This window comes from Miscanthus floridulus, chromosome 5 (assembly GCF_019320115.1).
Source record: "Miscanthus floridulus cultivar M001 chromosome 5, ASM1932011v1, whole genome shotgun sequence".
Lineage (NCBI taxonomy): Eukaryota > Viridiplantae > Streptophyta > Magnoliopsida > Poales > Poaceae > Miscanthus > Miscanthus floridulus.
This window is the reverse complement of record NC_089584.1, coordinates 107,349,909-107,366,179: the sequence shown is the minus strand read 5'-3', so window position 1 is coordinate 107,366,179 and position 16,271 is coordinate 107,349,909. Positions and strand designations below refer to the sequence as shown.

At 45.8% G+C, this 16,271-nt stretch overlaps 1 protein-coding gene across 2 annotated transcripts; it reads left to right on the top strand.

Moving 5' to 3' along the window:
- The first annotated feature begins 7,411 nt into the window (after positions 1-7,411).
- Positions 7,412-14,052, top strand: LOC136450427 (ATP-dependent 6-phosphofructokinase 6-like). 2 transcript variants are annotated; one of them, XM_066450856.1, is made up of 15 exons: positions 7,412-8,005; positions 8,694-8,740; positions 8,846-8,885; positions 8,978-9,040; positions 9,136-9,273; positions 9,714-9,872; positions 9,953-10,006; positions 10,241-10,309; positions 10,432-10,561; positions 10,685-10,725; positions 10,920-11,144; positions 11,492-11,537; positions 11,635-11,786; positions 12,381-12,570; positions 13,153-14,052. In XM_066450856.1, the coding sequence occupies exons 1-15, from the start codon at positions 7,670-7,672 to the stop codon at positions 13,830-13,832; spliced, it is 2,370 nt and encodes a 789-aa protein (XP_066306953.1). In that variant the 5' UTR covers positions 7,412-7,669; the 3' UTR covers positions 13,833-14,052. The 2 variants fall into 2 exon arrangements, with proteins under 2 accessions (XP_066306953.1, XP_066306954.1); XM_066450857.1 differs by having other exon boundaries at positions 7,413-8,005; positions 13,156-14,052.
- Positions 14,053-16,271: the final 2,219 nt, after the last annotated feature.

Below are 16,271 nucleotides of genomic sequence, written 5' to 3'. Positions count from 1 at the left end.
AGTGACGTGTTTAGTGGCATAGTAAGGTACTCCCCCACCATTCCATCATGTAGCTAAAGGTACACTCCGCCGACCACCTTGGAACCACCGTTGCCTCTCTTCTTTAGCCAGAACAGGTGACAGAAGAGGTTGAAGTGGGGAAGGATTCTGAGATATGCCTCATAGAAATGGATGAAGATAAAGATGTGTAAAATGGTATTTGGGTGGAGATTGCACAGACTAATCACCCAAAGCTCCAACAAATCCCTCAGGAATGGATAAACAGGAAATCCCAACCCACGCCAGAAATAATCCACAAATACCACCACTTCATCGGTATGAGGCGTTGGGAAGGGCCAACCAAGGGCCGGCCACCATTCGGCGGTAGCATGGTCAGGAAGAACACCAGCTTCCACCAATCTATTAAGCTCTGCTTCTCCCGTTCATGACGGCACCCACTCTTCGTCACGTCGGGCATCGGCACTCGCCTTCTTGGGGCTCGTCTTCTTCGATTTGGCAGCACCCTTCTTCGGCGCCATCTCTCAGATGTGATTAGGGTTTGGTGGCGGAAGCAAGTGTGGATGTGAATCTAGAAATGTGAGGACTGAGGAGGAAGCCGAAATGGCAAAGTGGCAAAGGTGGGAAAGTGGGATGCGGCGGCGTAGTTATAAAGCACTTTTCCCACCCTTTTACATTCAAGGGTTTTTGGAGAACCGTTCCCATGATTTACGCCGCCTCGGATTCTCCACAACTAAAGGTGGGCCATTACCTGGGCCTTCACGCAACCTCAGCCCGTATCACTTATTTATCTTCGCAATTTGTTATGGCTCGCCGAATATTTGCCGACCTCTCCACCAACCGTTATGGCTCAGTAATTGCTACTATTTAGCCATTACTCTGGTGATTTCTCCGCGATTCTGTTTTCTACAAGTTAACTATTGTTTCTGACCCTGGCACCACATGACCATGTCACCTACTGTCAGGCTCGGGGACTAAGTGGGCGCACTTCACCTTGCGGTGAATGTGCTTTTCGGGGCTATGCCCGGAGACTGGCTGCCTGCTTGGCTGGTTTTCTACTATTCTTCTACTTTGGATCCTGGCACCACATGACTATGTCATCTACTATTAGGCTTGGGGGCTAAGTGGTCACACTTCACCTTACGGTGAGTGTGTTTGCTTAAATCTAGAAGACTCCACGCCTCTAGAAGTTGAAGAAGGCTATCTACTTTTCTCATGGTCGGACTCTAAGTGGGCACACTTGGTCCATTGTGAATTTTTTTTATTATGAACTTGAGCTCCTTACACCCTTATGGCAAGCCATACTTGGGTTACACTGCTCGGCGATAGTTCACGCTGCTCGGTGATGGTTCATGCTGTTCGACAACTACTTACAACTGCTCGGCAACTCATCACGGTGGTCAGACCATGAGTTTGACTGCTCGGCTTCATTCACACCTGCTTGGACAAGCTCAGGACGGTATTGCACAATAGGTACAAGGCGCTTAGGGACTAGCTGTGGGGGGTATGACCCCGGATACCCACGACAGATCACATGGGCTGCCCCCCTAGGGGTGGCCCAGCCCACAAGATAAAGCCTTGCGGGGCATGACTCTGCTTGGCGCCTCCCGCAAGACAGCGGCAAGATATCCTGAAGATACTACAAGATCTGTTAGAATATGCATGATCCCAAGATTCCTATAATCAGTTATTACTTTTTGGTTATCTCTCAGATCTAACCGACTTATAACCCTGCTCCCTGGACTATATAAGGCAGGCAGGGACCCCCTCCAAACTCACGCAATATCATACAATAGCTAATACAAATCAATAGACCACAGGAGTAGGGTATTACATCATACTGATGGCCTGAACCTGTCTAACTCGTGTGTCTCTATTGCCTTCTTATTCTTGATCACACGCTTCTCTGCCGATCAATCTACCTTCGTGGGATACCCCTCGGAGGACTACTGACGATATTCTATTGACAGATAGTTAAGGTTTGGTTAGGTAGTTAGGGTTTAGGTTACTGTTAGTTAGGATTTTGGGTTTAGGGATTGATTTTGGGTTTAGGTTAGGTAGTTTTGGTTAGGTAGTTAGGGTTTAGGTTACTGTTAGTTAGGATTTTGGGTTTAGGGGTTGATTGTCGGTACTTAGTAGTACTTGATACGTCGATTTGGATGACTTGATGAAGTTTCATCAAATGCTTATTTTTTTAGTGAAGTTGTTTAATATGTCTATTAATGTTACTTTGAATATATACATGTGCTTTCATATTGTGTTCGTGTTGCATAACAAGTAATTTAAATTTTGCAATGCTACATAATGTTAATTTGAATATTGTTAATTTGAATACTCTAACCCTTTGTTTATCAATTTGTAACAAGATGGCCCCTCCCACGCAGCACCCGTTGTATCCCATTCTTGAGGTGGAGTACGATGACTAGCACCGAGCACACATCTTGAGTGACACCGACGCACAGGTGGCCTTGCCTACTTTGAGGCCCCACACGCACACCAGAGCGCACTAGTGGGACGAGCGTTACGCGCTGTATATATGGCGTGCCGGCTTCCTTGAGCTTGTCCATGTTGTTAACTATGGTCTTCCGCCCCTTGACCCAGCACTACTTACTGCAAGCTATAGATAGGTGCGAGTGCCTTCTTTGTATGTAAATATTCTTATAATAAATTTGAGTCAACTAACAGTCATTCTATTCTTATAATAGGTGGAGGCCTGAGACCCACACGTTCCACCTACCTTGCGGCGAGATGACCTTGACCATGCAGGACGTGAAGGCTATCTTTGGCCTTCGGTTGGGAGGACTTCCAGTGATGGGTATAATTGACAACGATCACTGGAGGGAGCTGGTGGCTCAGTTCACTGGCTTTCTTCCACCGAATGATGAGGTTTCAAAGAAAAAAAATAAGTGAGTAATTCAAGCCTATTTAATACTTGCATTACTTTCCTACAACCATCGGGTCTTATTTTCTTTGGTGAATTTTAGAAGAAGTTTTGGAGTTTCGTCGTCCTGGATCACAGAGCGCTTTGATTACTTGGACCCACAGGCTGAGGAGGCTTAGATCGACATGTTCGCTAGAGTGTGGCTTTGACACTTCCTTGGTGCTTTCCTTTTCCCAGACGTCTCGAGCAATACCATCAGCTAGATCTTCCTTGACATACTATGCCAGCCGTGGGAGAACATAGCGGCGTACAGCTAGGGCAGCGCAGTCCTAGCATGGACGTATCGACAGCTGTGCGTTGCCTACCGTCGCACCTCAGGGTATGTGAACCTTGGAGGTTGCTCCTATCTACTCTAGGTTTGGTGTTGGGAACGATGGCCCATTGGGAGGCCCCTTAATACTAGTTTACCGATAAGTACTTCGGTTCACTATATTCTTCGAGGCAGTTACATATGATTAAATTATTAATAACTATTTCATTATCGTGTTCAATGCAGTAATAGAACGGGCAGGATACACTCTCTACAGCTCTGTATATCTAGACAGAAGCAAAGTTAGTTAGAGAGAATGCGAGGTGCAAGTATAGGGAGTACATGGACAGTCTCGATGTCCTGACATACACCAGGTTATGCTCTCTTTACTATCATACATGTGTCTTGTTCGATGTACACTATATCATAACCTAACTCAATTATGAAATGTTCAGGTGCATTGGTGTCCATGGGATGCTCTAGAGCTCGAGTACTATCTGAGTCCTGTCACTAGGGATGAGTCATACGAGTATCGCTGCAACGTCCCTCTTATTTTCTTCCACGTGGTCGAGATTCACTTGCCCATCAGGGTCTGCAAACAGTTTGGAAGAATGACAGGCTGCTCACCACCGCTTTACTCCACCAACCAAGAATTGCACGGCTACGTTATCGATTAATAACAAAGGTACAATTCAGAGGTGTGTGTGGTATAACTAACATAGTTTTGTTGTAGGTATGACCGCAGGAAGAGGTATAAGACCAAGGATTGGTGCGTGACACACAACGTGCACATCCACTTGTGGCAGACCAGGGAACGGTAGCCGATCCATGTGGGTCCTCCACATAACCAGCACACCTTCGATGAGTACCTGCGGTGGCTTCATAGGTCTACGAGGACACATATCAAGCCCCCATACACTAAGCAGACGATTGACGAGGACTCGAAGGAAGATGTGATCGAAGATGTGTACGACGTTGCCACTAGGGAGGACACACAACTACAGAGAGCCCCGCTTCAAAGATACATGGTAAGATACTTGAATGGTACAATTTGTTATCCATTTCGTATTAAGTATGTGTACTAAAACTGTCCAACCGCGTTTCTGTACCCAGGTGACACAATTGTTAAGGATGTCCAATAAAGCAGCGTTCTGCTTTACGAGTCTAGAGGGCAGGGGTTCTCGAGGCTTTTGTGGAGGTAAACATAAACTTGTCCGTTCCGAAAATGTTTCTTTAGTGTATATGCGTTTGGAAAATGCACTAACTTTAACGTCTATTTATGCAGAAGGTGAAAAAGAGCTACAGAAGCTAGCTCATAAGCTGAGTTGCATAGACACTCCTGCTTGGGTGGAACCGTCACTCCCGGCGCGGTCGGGTGGCACGTCTTCAACCTTTTTAAGGACACCAGCCGGCTCTTCTCAGTTGATAATAGGTGCCACTTTTGTAGTGCGTACACCACCACATCGCCGGGAAGGACCCTGCAACTGAGGACGACGATGATGACCCCCCGGGCTTCCGTAGACAGCACGACTAGTGGGACGATTGGCCGTAGGATGAGATCGACATGTCTCAGCTAGGTGGTGCCCCGCTTGGTACCCAAGGAGCCTCACAGGTACTAACAAAGGTAGTTTCTTTAAATACGTAGGCTCCATGAACTAACGATCATAAAGATTATAAGTAATCGTACATATCATATACTTGCAGGATATGAGCGTACGCACCAGCAGCACGACCACACCGACGTTGGCTACACTTCCAATGTGTTACCAACAAATCCAAAGAGACAGAGACGTCCGGGAGATCCTTACACTCCTGGATCTTAGTTCGTTAGGTCGAACGAATATTGGCGTCTGAAACTTTCAGGCTTAATTAGTTATGTTATATCGAACTTATGTCAAACCAATAAAAATGTTATGTGGCAGCTTGTTAACTTGAGCAAGGACTTTATTTATTTACATCATATTCGTTTCAATGCGTCGCGGCAGCACTGCCGACGAGATTAAGTAGCAACTAGTTCGATAACCGATAGTCCCGGCGTATCTCGACGCCGGTGGCCGGCGTCTTGACTCCGATCCTCCAGAGCTTGGTCATCGCCGCCACGAAATCGTCGAAGAAGGCACCCTAGTTAGATGCGCAGTAGTCGACCATGCTGCGCGACCCCATGTCGGACTAGAGCACCTGGTCGGAGCCCACCGGCGAGGGGTCGAGGAAGCCGGGGTCCATGGTCCATGGTCGCGTCGCTGTCGATCCTCACCGACAGCAGCCGATCTTCTATCTGCGTCCAGGTCCTACTGCGCCATGCTCTGTGGCGCGTCAGTGCCGCGCCAATATCGGTGGCGCGGCAGACCCTGCTACGTCACCGGTCAGCGGCTCCGGTCTTCGCCACATCACCCTCCTACCACGCCACCATGCATGACGTGGCACAGACGTTTCGCCGCGCCATGACAATAGGCGTGGCAAAAAATGTTAGTTTTGGAAGAAAAAAATAGTGTTAGATTTAAAATTTATTTACAAAAAGTATTAAAATTTTAAAAAAATCAACCTAGACAACTACATCTATACATGCTAGTGGATGATGTGAATAGCTTAAATAAAAATAAAAATATCATAATTGCACGTGTTAATGAGTTATTAATGTGGATATATTTTGCATGAAGAGACAAACATACTAGCAGGGGATATAAATAGCTTGATTGAAGAAATAATTATTATAATTGCACGTGCTATTGGCTGCTAATGTCGATAGCTTGAACGAAGAGATAGACATACTAGTGATTTTTTTTGCAAATATAAGATATGTAGATATGGATTTGATTCTTTGTCCTACCAAAAAGAAATGATAAAACACAACAAATGCCAGTTATATTTAGTGAGACCCTCTATAGATGACAGACGCACAGGAGAATTCGCTTAAGTTAGCTACCTAATCACCCATTTATTTAAAGGATATATACATATCAGTACAAAATTCAAAAGCCAGTCAACCCCATAAATAATCATCGGAAAAAGTCTACCTCACCCCCCAACTATGGGGGTGGTCTACATAACCCCCTCAACTATAAAACGGTCTGATTTATCCCCTGAACTTTCCAAAACTGTCTATTTACCCCCCAGGCGGTTTTCAGCGGCGATTTTGCTACAGTAACAGGGTTTGCTACAATGGCAGGGTTTTGTCTTTTTTTTTATTTCCGCTGAATCTTTAAAAAATCATAGTAAATCACAGAAAAATCATAAAATATAAAATCTAATTTTGTTGGACTCCACATGAGTAGATCTACACAGTGAACATATAATATGGTACACTTTAGCATAAAACTTTTACTGTAGATTTATATTAATTAGAAAATCTAATTTTACCTGTAATTAATTGGAATTTATCTATAATTAAGTTATACATGGTCCAATGAGTATGAAATTTTTACTATAGTTTAAGCATATAATAATTAACCTACCATAAAAATTTCACCACAATTGGACCATAGAAGCTGCAGCTATGAATTATTCTAATTAATTATAGACAAAATTGGATTTTCCAATTAATCTAAAGCTACATCAAAAACTTTGTACTAAAGCGTACTATATTATATGTTCACTGTGTAGATCTACTCATGTGGAGTCCAATAAAATTAGATTTTCTATTTTATAATTTTTCTGTGATTCACTATGATTTTTTAAAGATTCAGCGAAAACAAGTAAAAAGACAAAACTGGTAACTGTAGCAAATCGACGATACTGTAGCAAAACACATGTTACTGTAGCAAAAAGCGCTGAAAACCGCCCGAGGATAAAATAGACGGTTGTGGAAAATTCAGGAGTAAATCAGACCGTCTCATAGTTGAGGAGTTATGTAGATCACCCATGGTTGGGGGTGGAGTAGTCTTTTTTCCAAGGCAATATATCATGTGCAAACCAACCAATCTGTGCAAACTTGAAAACTACTAATCAGGACCACTGGATGCTGATCCAATGGATGGGTGAGAGGGCTTAAGCGCAAAAAAAAAAAGACGGCAGGTGGGGGGCTTAAGCGCAAAAAAATCCTACCTCTCACCACATTTATTAGATCAGCATCTAGTAGTCCTGATTGATAGTTTCTAAGTTTGTACAGGTTAGTTGGTTACGTTGCCTTTTTCCAATAATCATCCGAAAATCACCTCCTATGTGGCCGCCATTTCATCATCAGCAACGCCTGCGTCACGGTCGCCCACCCTCTCGCGGACTGCGGAGTGCGGACAGCAGAAACCATCACATCAAACCGGAAACCACCCTCCTCTCCAGAACGAGACGATTCTCCCCTTTCCCCTTCTCCACGCTTCGCCCCTCGCCGACTATTTTAAACCCACGCTTCTTTTAGTTCTTTCCCGTCGGCTTCCAGAGAGGAAACCATTCTTTTTGACCCCGCGGGAGATCCACGCATCCACAGCCGAGCAGTGGAGCTCGATCGCGAGGCTTCTAGAGAGTCGGGGAGAGTTCTGAGTTCTCCAATGGCGTCGTCCCACATCATCCTGCCCAAGGAGGAGGAGGCGGCGGCGGCGGCGGCGGCGGCGGAGGCCGGGTTGGGCGTGGCGGTGGAGGCGGACCACGACTCCCCGGCGCAGCGGCCGTACCAGGAGCAGGCGCCCGGGAAGGCGGCGCTGCCGTTCTCGGCAACGTGCGTCCGGATCTCCCGCGACTCGTACCCGAACCTCCGCGCGCTGCGGAACGCGTCCACCATGACACTCCACGATGATGACGCCGCCTTTGTCAAGATCGAGGAGGGCGACTACGGATACGTGCTCGACGACGTCCCGCACCTCACCGACTACCTCCCGGACATCCTCGTGAGCGCCGCAACCCCCCTCCCGTGCACTCTGGTTGCCCCGTTGCCCGATCTGTTGTTCCTCGGTGAAAAATGCTAGTAATACTATGAATTACAATGATGGAATTGGGGATCGTTTTGGCTCGAAGATGTGGATTAAGAGTCAGCTTCGGTACCATTTTAAAAAACTCGTGAAGTATCTGTGTTAAGGGGCGGTGGTTTTATTTGAGGATGTTTGGGGATTGGTCGAGGCGCCAGCTGCAGTTTTAAATAAGTCTATGATGTGGCAGTTTCGTGACTCTTGTCAGGCGTCAGCGTGCAGACAGCTCGTTAGCTGGTGTACCACTATGATCCAACAAAAATGTAATATTACTCGTCTCCTATCGAAATTGAGTGTGTCGTGTGGATCTCATGTCTCCTTGCGTCTACGACTTTGTGTTTTTGTTATTAGGTTCTTTTGTTAGATTTCTTGTTTTTATGCTTCTGGAAGGAATTGCTTGTACTAGTCGGCAACCTGTCGAATTACTTATATTAGTTGGCAACCTGTCCTTGCTGATGTCAATCATCTACGTGTCAAATTCACAGGAAACATGGCATTTCACCTGTTTACTTGTCTATTTTTGGTTTAAGTTCAAGTTAAAATGAAGTCGTTTTCGAGGTGACATCATAAGGGTTAATCTAATAGTCTCCCTGTTTAATTTTCATGGCAGACTTTTCCTAATCCTTTGCAAGATCATCCAGCGTATTCAACTGTCAAGTGAGGATTTCTTTCTATTTGACTTTTCTGCTTCTTTCTGATAACCTCTAATCATTCTAGTTGTGTAATCTGTCAAACTGAACTTTCTATGCACACATTCACCAGGCAATATTTTGTCAATGCAGATGATACAGTCCCTGAAAAGGTAAAATAATATCAGATGTGATTGTTCCAAATGTCAATGTTGTTTGTTTGAGTGGTGATTGGTGAAATGACATGTTCTTTGTGCTACTACAGGTGGTTGTTCAGAAGAACAGTCCGCGAGGAGTTCACTTCCGTCGTGCTGGACCTCGTCAGAGGGTATGACACCTTTGACGCAGTTATACACCTATACCATTTGTGAGCTGTGCATTATTTTCATATAGTATAACATAACATAAATATTCAATCCTCAGGTGTATTTTGAGTCAGAAGAAGTGAAAGCTTGCATTGTAACCTGTGGAGGCCTTTGCCCTGGGCTCAATACTGTCATCAGAGAGTTGGTGTGTGGCTTGTCCCACATGTACAACGTTAGCAATGTCTTTGGAATACAGGTTTGATTCGTTCCAGATTACCTATATCGATGCTGGAGGATATAATGCGCTACTATTCTTTCCGCACAGTCAACTGGTCCTTTCTTTCTTTCTTTTTGAAGGAAAAAGATGTTGAGTCTTGATATTTGGCATGTAAAACTCTTGCAATAAATAAATATGAATTTTGCAAATTTAAAGTCAGTTAAGAATTCATTTTGGTTGCATTGTGATGAAATAGTTGCAGGTTCTGGAATCTTCAGATTTTATTGTCTGATGTAGGAGCACAATTTTTGTGATGCGCATTACCAATTATTACGAACTTTATGCCAGCTAGTGGTTTTGCCATGACAATGTATGCATCATGATTGCAGTGAATCAGTGCAATCAAATTTCAATCCTATTTGTAGTCTATCCATGAAACGTCTCTGTCATCATGTAACATGCTGTAAGCAATTTTGCAGAATGGGTACAAGGGGTTCTATTCGAGCAATTATCTTCCCATGACACCAAAGAGTGTGAATGATATCCACAAACGAGGTGGTACAGTTCTTGGAACATCACGGGGTGGCCATGATACCAAAAAGATCGTTGACAACATTCAAGATCGTGGAATTAATCAGGTATGTGCTTGCTGGTTAGTGTTTCTTTGCATAACCCTTATTTTGGAGGCTGAGTAAATGTTCTTCTTTACCACATCTAGGTGTACATTATAGGAGGAGATGGAACTCAGAAGGGTGCATATGAGATTTACAAGGTAATCATTCTCATGAGTATGTCTGTCATACGTGCTTCAGAACTTCAGATACTGTCAAACCATGTCATCTGCGTATTTCTGTGATGTCTGTTCAAGTAAACTCAAGCAGTAGGGATTTTGAATGTGCTCAATTTATGTATATGTATAGTTAAAATGATTTTATAGACAAATAGTGCGAAGAATTGTAATCCAGAAGTTAGTTTTTTATTATGCTCTATTTTAAAATTACTGCAGGAAATTCGGAGACGTGGTCTACAAGTAGCTGTTGCTGGTATTCCCAAGACTATTGATAATGATATAGCGGTAATTTTTGGCTACTTGTTCTTTTTTTCAGCTTGCATAGATGCTTTTGCTGCATACCTCTTGATTTGAAAGACTAGTGCAGAGACCTGGAGTATGCTGATTATTTGTATATACATTTTTAGGTTATAGACAAGTCATTTGGTTTTGATACTGCTGTAGAAGAAGCCCAGCGTGCCATTAATGCAGCTCATGTGGAAGCTTCAAGTGCTGAAAATGGGATAGGGTTAGTGAAGCTTATGGGTCGCTATAGTGGTTAGTTTTTCTGCCTACAAACTGAAGAATGTTCACCCTTTGTCAAAGCGTAGTAGTTTTTTTTTTTGTGTTTTAACTCTTTCATCGTGTTGTCCTTACTGTGATGCTTCCCTTATGATGCAGGGTTTATTGCCATGTATGCTACTCTTGCAAGCAGAGATGTGGTGAGTTAACAGCTTCTATTTATGCCTCAACTAATCCAGTTAATATTCTCTAGTTTCTTCAAGTGTCCTATTTTACATATTTGGCCCTGTTGCCCTTTTGGATTCTGTCACTTTGTAAATATAACCACTTAATATTCATAATCTTATTTGAAGATGGAGCTAATTATATATATATTCACGTCCATCTTATGTAGGACTGCTGCTTGATTCCCGAGTCGCCCTTTTATTTGGAAGGGGAGGGTGGACTATTCGAGTATATAGAGAGGAGGTTGAAGGAGAACAACCATATGGTTATTGTTGTGGCGGAGGGAGCTGGACAGGATCTTATTGCTCAAAGTATACCGGCTGCAGATCAGCAAGATGCATCTGGAAATAAGCTGCTTCTTGATGTTGGTCTCTGGTTGACTCACAAGATTAAGGTACATTCTTATTAGCCCATTTTCATCACTGTACTCCATCTTGATTCCACCTTTTGTAACTATCGTTGCTTGGAATGACAGTTTGACATGCACTTTGTGTGCGTCTTTCTAATTTTCAGTAAACCTACAAGAATGTATACATGGCTGTGACATGTCTTGGGTTTGAAACAAGTCTACCGTAGGCAAGTAAAAATGAAACTACTGATAGGTTTAACAACTTATTGCCCAAGGAAAAAAATGTGTGTGACTTTGTATTGGGTTTGAAACGAGTCACTGATTAGTGTTTCTGTGGTGTTGCTCCAATGTTTCTCTGAACAATTCTTTGCTGTTGCATTATTGCTTTGTAGGATTATTGCAAGAGCAAGAAGATGGAGATGACTATTAAATACATAGGTAATCGTCTTCTGTTTACTTCGTCAGCACAGTGTTAGTTTGTAATTTATAGCGTGTCAAGGAATCTGACGAAGTGCCTGCCCTTTTTTTTATGTAGATCCAACTTACATGATCCGTGCTATTCCAAGCAATGCATCAGACAATGTCTATTGCACACTGCTCGCACATAGTGCCATTCATGGTGCAATGGCAGGATACAGCTTTACAGTCGGAATGGTTCATGGCAGGCATGCATATATACCATTTCATGTGAGTATAACCTTCTGCATCCCTTTCATAAACAGGGATAACATTAGTGTGCCCCTTTCTGCCGGTTTTTTCATTCTCAGAACATGCGGGAGAGCTGTATATCATTTCATTGGGAAGAAAGGGAAATACAAGGGAAAGGGAGCAAGCTCCCAAACCCCAACACACCCTTATAACACACCATTTAATAGAAATTACAAGGTTTCACCACGCACACAAACATGCGACCAGAAGTACCCAAGGACAGTAGCTACATGTCATCCTTAGATGCCTGAACTTTTTGGTACATTTTGACAATCTTGCTCGCTGCATACCCAAAAAGAAATGGATTCAACTCAGTGTAGTGCTGGAACAAGTCTTATGCTCGATTGAACAAGCACATAAGGAATCTACACTAACCAGTAGAAATCACATTGCACTGCACTAGGTTTGAATTTGCAGAGCACTTTGGTAGACATTGAAGCTTAACTAAAATTTCTTTTGTATATTTGCTTCCAAGAGAGCTGCGATATGTCTTCATGGGACAGACAAAATTGTTCCCTGTCTCTCGTAATGTTTCTTTTGCAATCTACATGACTAAATTTATTCTGACCACAGAGGGTAACATCTACAAGGAACAAGGTGAGGATAACTGACAGGATGTGGGCGAGGTTGCTGTCTTCAACCAACCAGCCGAGTTTCCTGAGCCAGAAGGACATCGACGCTGCCAGAGAAGCCGATAAGGCGGCCAACCGCGTGAAGAGCGGAGAGGATGCGAAGAACCAATCTGCACCAGTGTTGGCAAATGGTGAGAAATAGTATGCTTTTGACGGTTCTTTGTTGTGTACAGTAGCTGCTGCAAACTGGCTGAGGTCAGTAGGCCAAAACTGCGAATTTGACGAGTTTTGCTTCCATTTGCATCCGAACAGAGTTCACGTAATAAAAGCTTCATAGTGTGTATTTGCGTTAGTAAACATATACTAGTGCTCTGCAGTTTGCTTGTGTTGGTCGTATGTTATGTGCCGGACTGCCGGCCTCCATCCGCTGCCGTTGCGGTTCATCTGAAGCAAGGCAGTGGCCACAACAGATACTCTGGTGTGAGCGGCAGCTCTTCTTCTACTAGAAAGTTTCCTGTGACCGTGTCTCCGGCGTGACGATATCACGAGACGAGAGGTTACTTTCCGCTGCTCAATGTATCGTCCTGTGTCCCACCAAACTAGCCGTCGATCGTCCATGGACCATGATCCTCTTTGCTCATGTTGGGCTCACCTCAAGTTGTGCGATTGTGTCTTACTTTCGTCCGAGTGCTCTGCACGTCGGTGGTTGCGCTTGGTAAGCAGGTTTCCATGCTCAGTTCTTCCCTGATGGCCCTACGTTTTTGCATGGGAAGAAGGCACCGACGGCGCCGAAGCGCAACCCGCGGCACTGGCACTACCGCAGCAGCCGGCGACCGCGGTTCCTGTGCCACAACCTGCAAGACCGGACGTCGACAACACGAGGGCACCTGAATCCGTCAATGCAGATGACGCCGGTGCAGCTGCACGTGATCAGGAGGAGCAGGCGAACGAAGAAGCAGAAACCACGGAGACAGACGTTGCAGGTGGAACCGTGACGCAGGCGGAGGTGAAGCCGACGCCCGGAACAAACGCCTCGTGGTCGTGGCCCGCGACACCACCTGAGACGCCAGAGCGCGACGACGTGGCGCCGGCGCCTCGAACCAAACACGTACAGGCGGCCGAGACGGAGCCTGACATCGACACCGCGAAGCCCGAAGGCTGCACCACGCCGCCGTCGCCGCCGCCGGTGCACGATTCGGAGGGGTCCGACACGCAGAGCGCCGACGGCCGCGGGAGCCCAATGCACGGGATGCAGGCGGGCGCGAGCGTGAAGCGGGACGTGGCTGCCTCCAAGTCGAGGCTGTTCGCGTTCCGGTCCTTCACGCGGGACAAGAAGGTGATCAAGTCCGCCGGGGCCGCAGACACGGCATCTCCAGATAGACAGAAGGCGGGGGAGGCGGGCGCGGAGAACAAGGAGAAGGACAAGGAGAGGCGGAAGAGGTTCCGGAAGTGATCGAGGTGGCGTGCTAGTTTTTGCCATGCACGTCGCGCCGGGCTCGGGCACGTCACACAACGATGGCTGTAGAATGCATTGTGGCGGTGCAGTTTAACCTTTTGTTTAGCACCATGTAAGTATCATGATGATATAGGTATATAACATGAATTTGTTGATTATCTTTTCATGTAATAATTTGTCAACAGTTGAAGTTACGAGCACGACGACGTTGGTGCCAGATTGTTGTATAGGAATAGCTTTTATCCTTTTGGACATCATTTTCTTTTCATTCTCACAACATCGTCCGGAAAACGTTTCCAAAATTAGTTTGATAGCAGTACGTTGATGAAAGAAATAGGTTAATCCCATAGCCTGCCATTTAAATTCTAGTGTAAGAACAGAAATGCCCTGCAATTTAAAATCTAGAGTAGAAATCAGAAATGGTTACATCCAACCAATCTCTCGGGGTTCTATGAAAAGACTGAATATCAGACCATGCTAAGATAGGTTCACGTTTATCATTTCATTATACGATTCAAAGTCTGCAATATTCCTAGTATTTATCATGTTGAAGGTTCAGCGCTTTTGTAACTGGTTGCCAATTTCGAAGGCACACTGTACAATAGAGGCAACAAATTACATGACTTACTTGCATTGTTGGGAACTGTGATAAAAAAAATTGAGGCGTTCTATTCTATCAGAGGAACTTTTAGAAGGCTTTATTCACAGTGCACAACTTTTTTTTTTCTCGAATACGCAAGCGTTGCGTATCATTGCATTAAGGAGAAAATAGAAGTTTTTACAGTATTCCGTCACAGGGCCGGCTTTAGGAATGGAAGTTTACATTGAGAACTCTCGGTGAGTAGCATGCTACCCTCCCGACGCTAAACTCCTTAGATGATTGGCGCCCGCTTGAGCCCACTGATTAGCCTCCGCCTTGATGATTAGCACAGGAGATCCGGCACCGTTGTTGTTGCTTCTCTGGAGCATCGGGCGTTCCTCTCCTTCCAGAGCTGCCAGGAGACCAGCGCGAAGAGCGAGTCGAAACCCTTCTTCTGATGGCCGTGCCAGCTCCGACGAAGTCGCCTCCACCAAGCAATGACTGATTGCGCCCAAGGCGGTAGCGGGCAGCCTAGTGCTTGGCATACGTGGAACCATACCTCTCTTGAGTAGGGGCAACTGCACAAGATATGGTCTATCGTCTCTGGTTCCTGATCGCAGAGATAGCATTCTTCCCTAGCTTGTAGCCCATGTCTTGCACGCCGGTCATTCGTCTAGTGTCTCTTCCGGAACGCTAGCCAAAGGAAGATTTTGACCCTCAATGGCGCCCAAGTCTTCCAGATCATAGAGTGGCCGTGGAAGGGGACAGCTCCTATATGCAGCATTTTGTAGGCGGATTTGGCGGTGTAGTTGCCGTCCGGCGTCCAGTGCCAAACTGTCCTGTCAGTCTCGTCATTTAGATGGACGTTTGCCGTGGCTTCCCATAGGCCCAGAAACTCAGCGATCACCACCGGGGTCAAGTTGCCTGTGATGCCCCGCGTCCAGTGTTGTTCATGAGTCCCTTGTGAACCGTGAGGCGGCTCCTGGTTCTCCTGGAGACGAGTTGCACCAGGTTGGGCGCTATGTCTGATGGAGCTTCCCCCTGAAGCCACCGGTCCTCCCAGAAGAGCGCGGTCATCCCGTCCCCGAGTGCTGTGTAGGTGGACGCGCGGAAGAAAGCCCGCACCTGCGACTCTGTGTTGATCGGTAGTTCGGCCTAGGCGTGAGAGCTGTCGGTCTTCTAGAGCCAGAGCCACCTGGTCTGTAGTGCGTACCCCGCCAGCTTTAGGTCGGTGATCTCGAGCCCGCCGAGTTCCGTCGGCCTGCAAGCAGTGCCCCACGCCACCATGCACTTGCCGCGCACCGAAGCGTCGTTGCCGACCCACAGAAACTTTCTGCAGATCGCATCGATCTCCTTCCTCGCCCATGGAAGTAGGTTGTCTGCCATCATGGAGTATATCGGTACTGCCCGGTGTCCCGATTTAATCCAGACCAGCCTTCCGCTTCTCGCCATCAGTGAGCCGTGGCATGACGGCATCTTCCGCGCGACGGCCTCGACGGAGTGGAATTCCTCCTTGGGGATTTTCTTGGTACTCAGCGGTAGGCCTACGGCCTGTTCGTTTAAACTTACCAGTCGACTTATCGGTTAGAATCTATAGTATTTTTTCTCACAATAAATCAGTTTCAGTCGGCTTATCAGTCGACTTTAATACCAGCCGAACAGGCCTTAGCGGATTGGGAATTCTTTGACTTGGCAGCCGAGGATACCGACAATCATCTAATGCCTCCCCCCCTGAAGATTGGAGTCATGGAACATTTGGATAGGTTTGTCTTCAACCCTGTCGCTTCCCCAAACACCCTCAGGATCTCCTTAACTGCCATTGCCTCCTGCGCGGATGGCCTGATGAAGAGAATTAC

Coding starts and splice junctions, on each gene's coding strand:
- LOC136450427 (XM_066450856.1), top strand. CDS start 7,670: ATGGCGTCGTCCCACATCATCCTGCCCAAGGAGGAGGAGGCGGCGGCG. Junction 9,873..9,952: donor AAGATCGTGGAATTAATCAG/GTATGTGCTTGC, acceptor TACCACATCTAG/GTGTACATTATAGGAGGAGA. Junction 10,562..10,684: donor GCTTATGGGTCGCTATAGTG/GTTAGTTTTTCT, acceptor CTTATGATGCAG/GGTTTATTGCCATGTATGCT.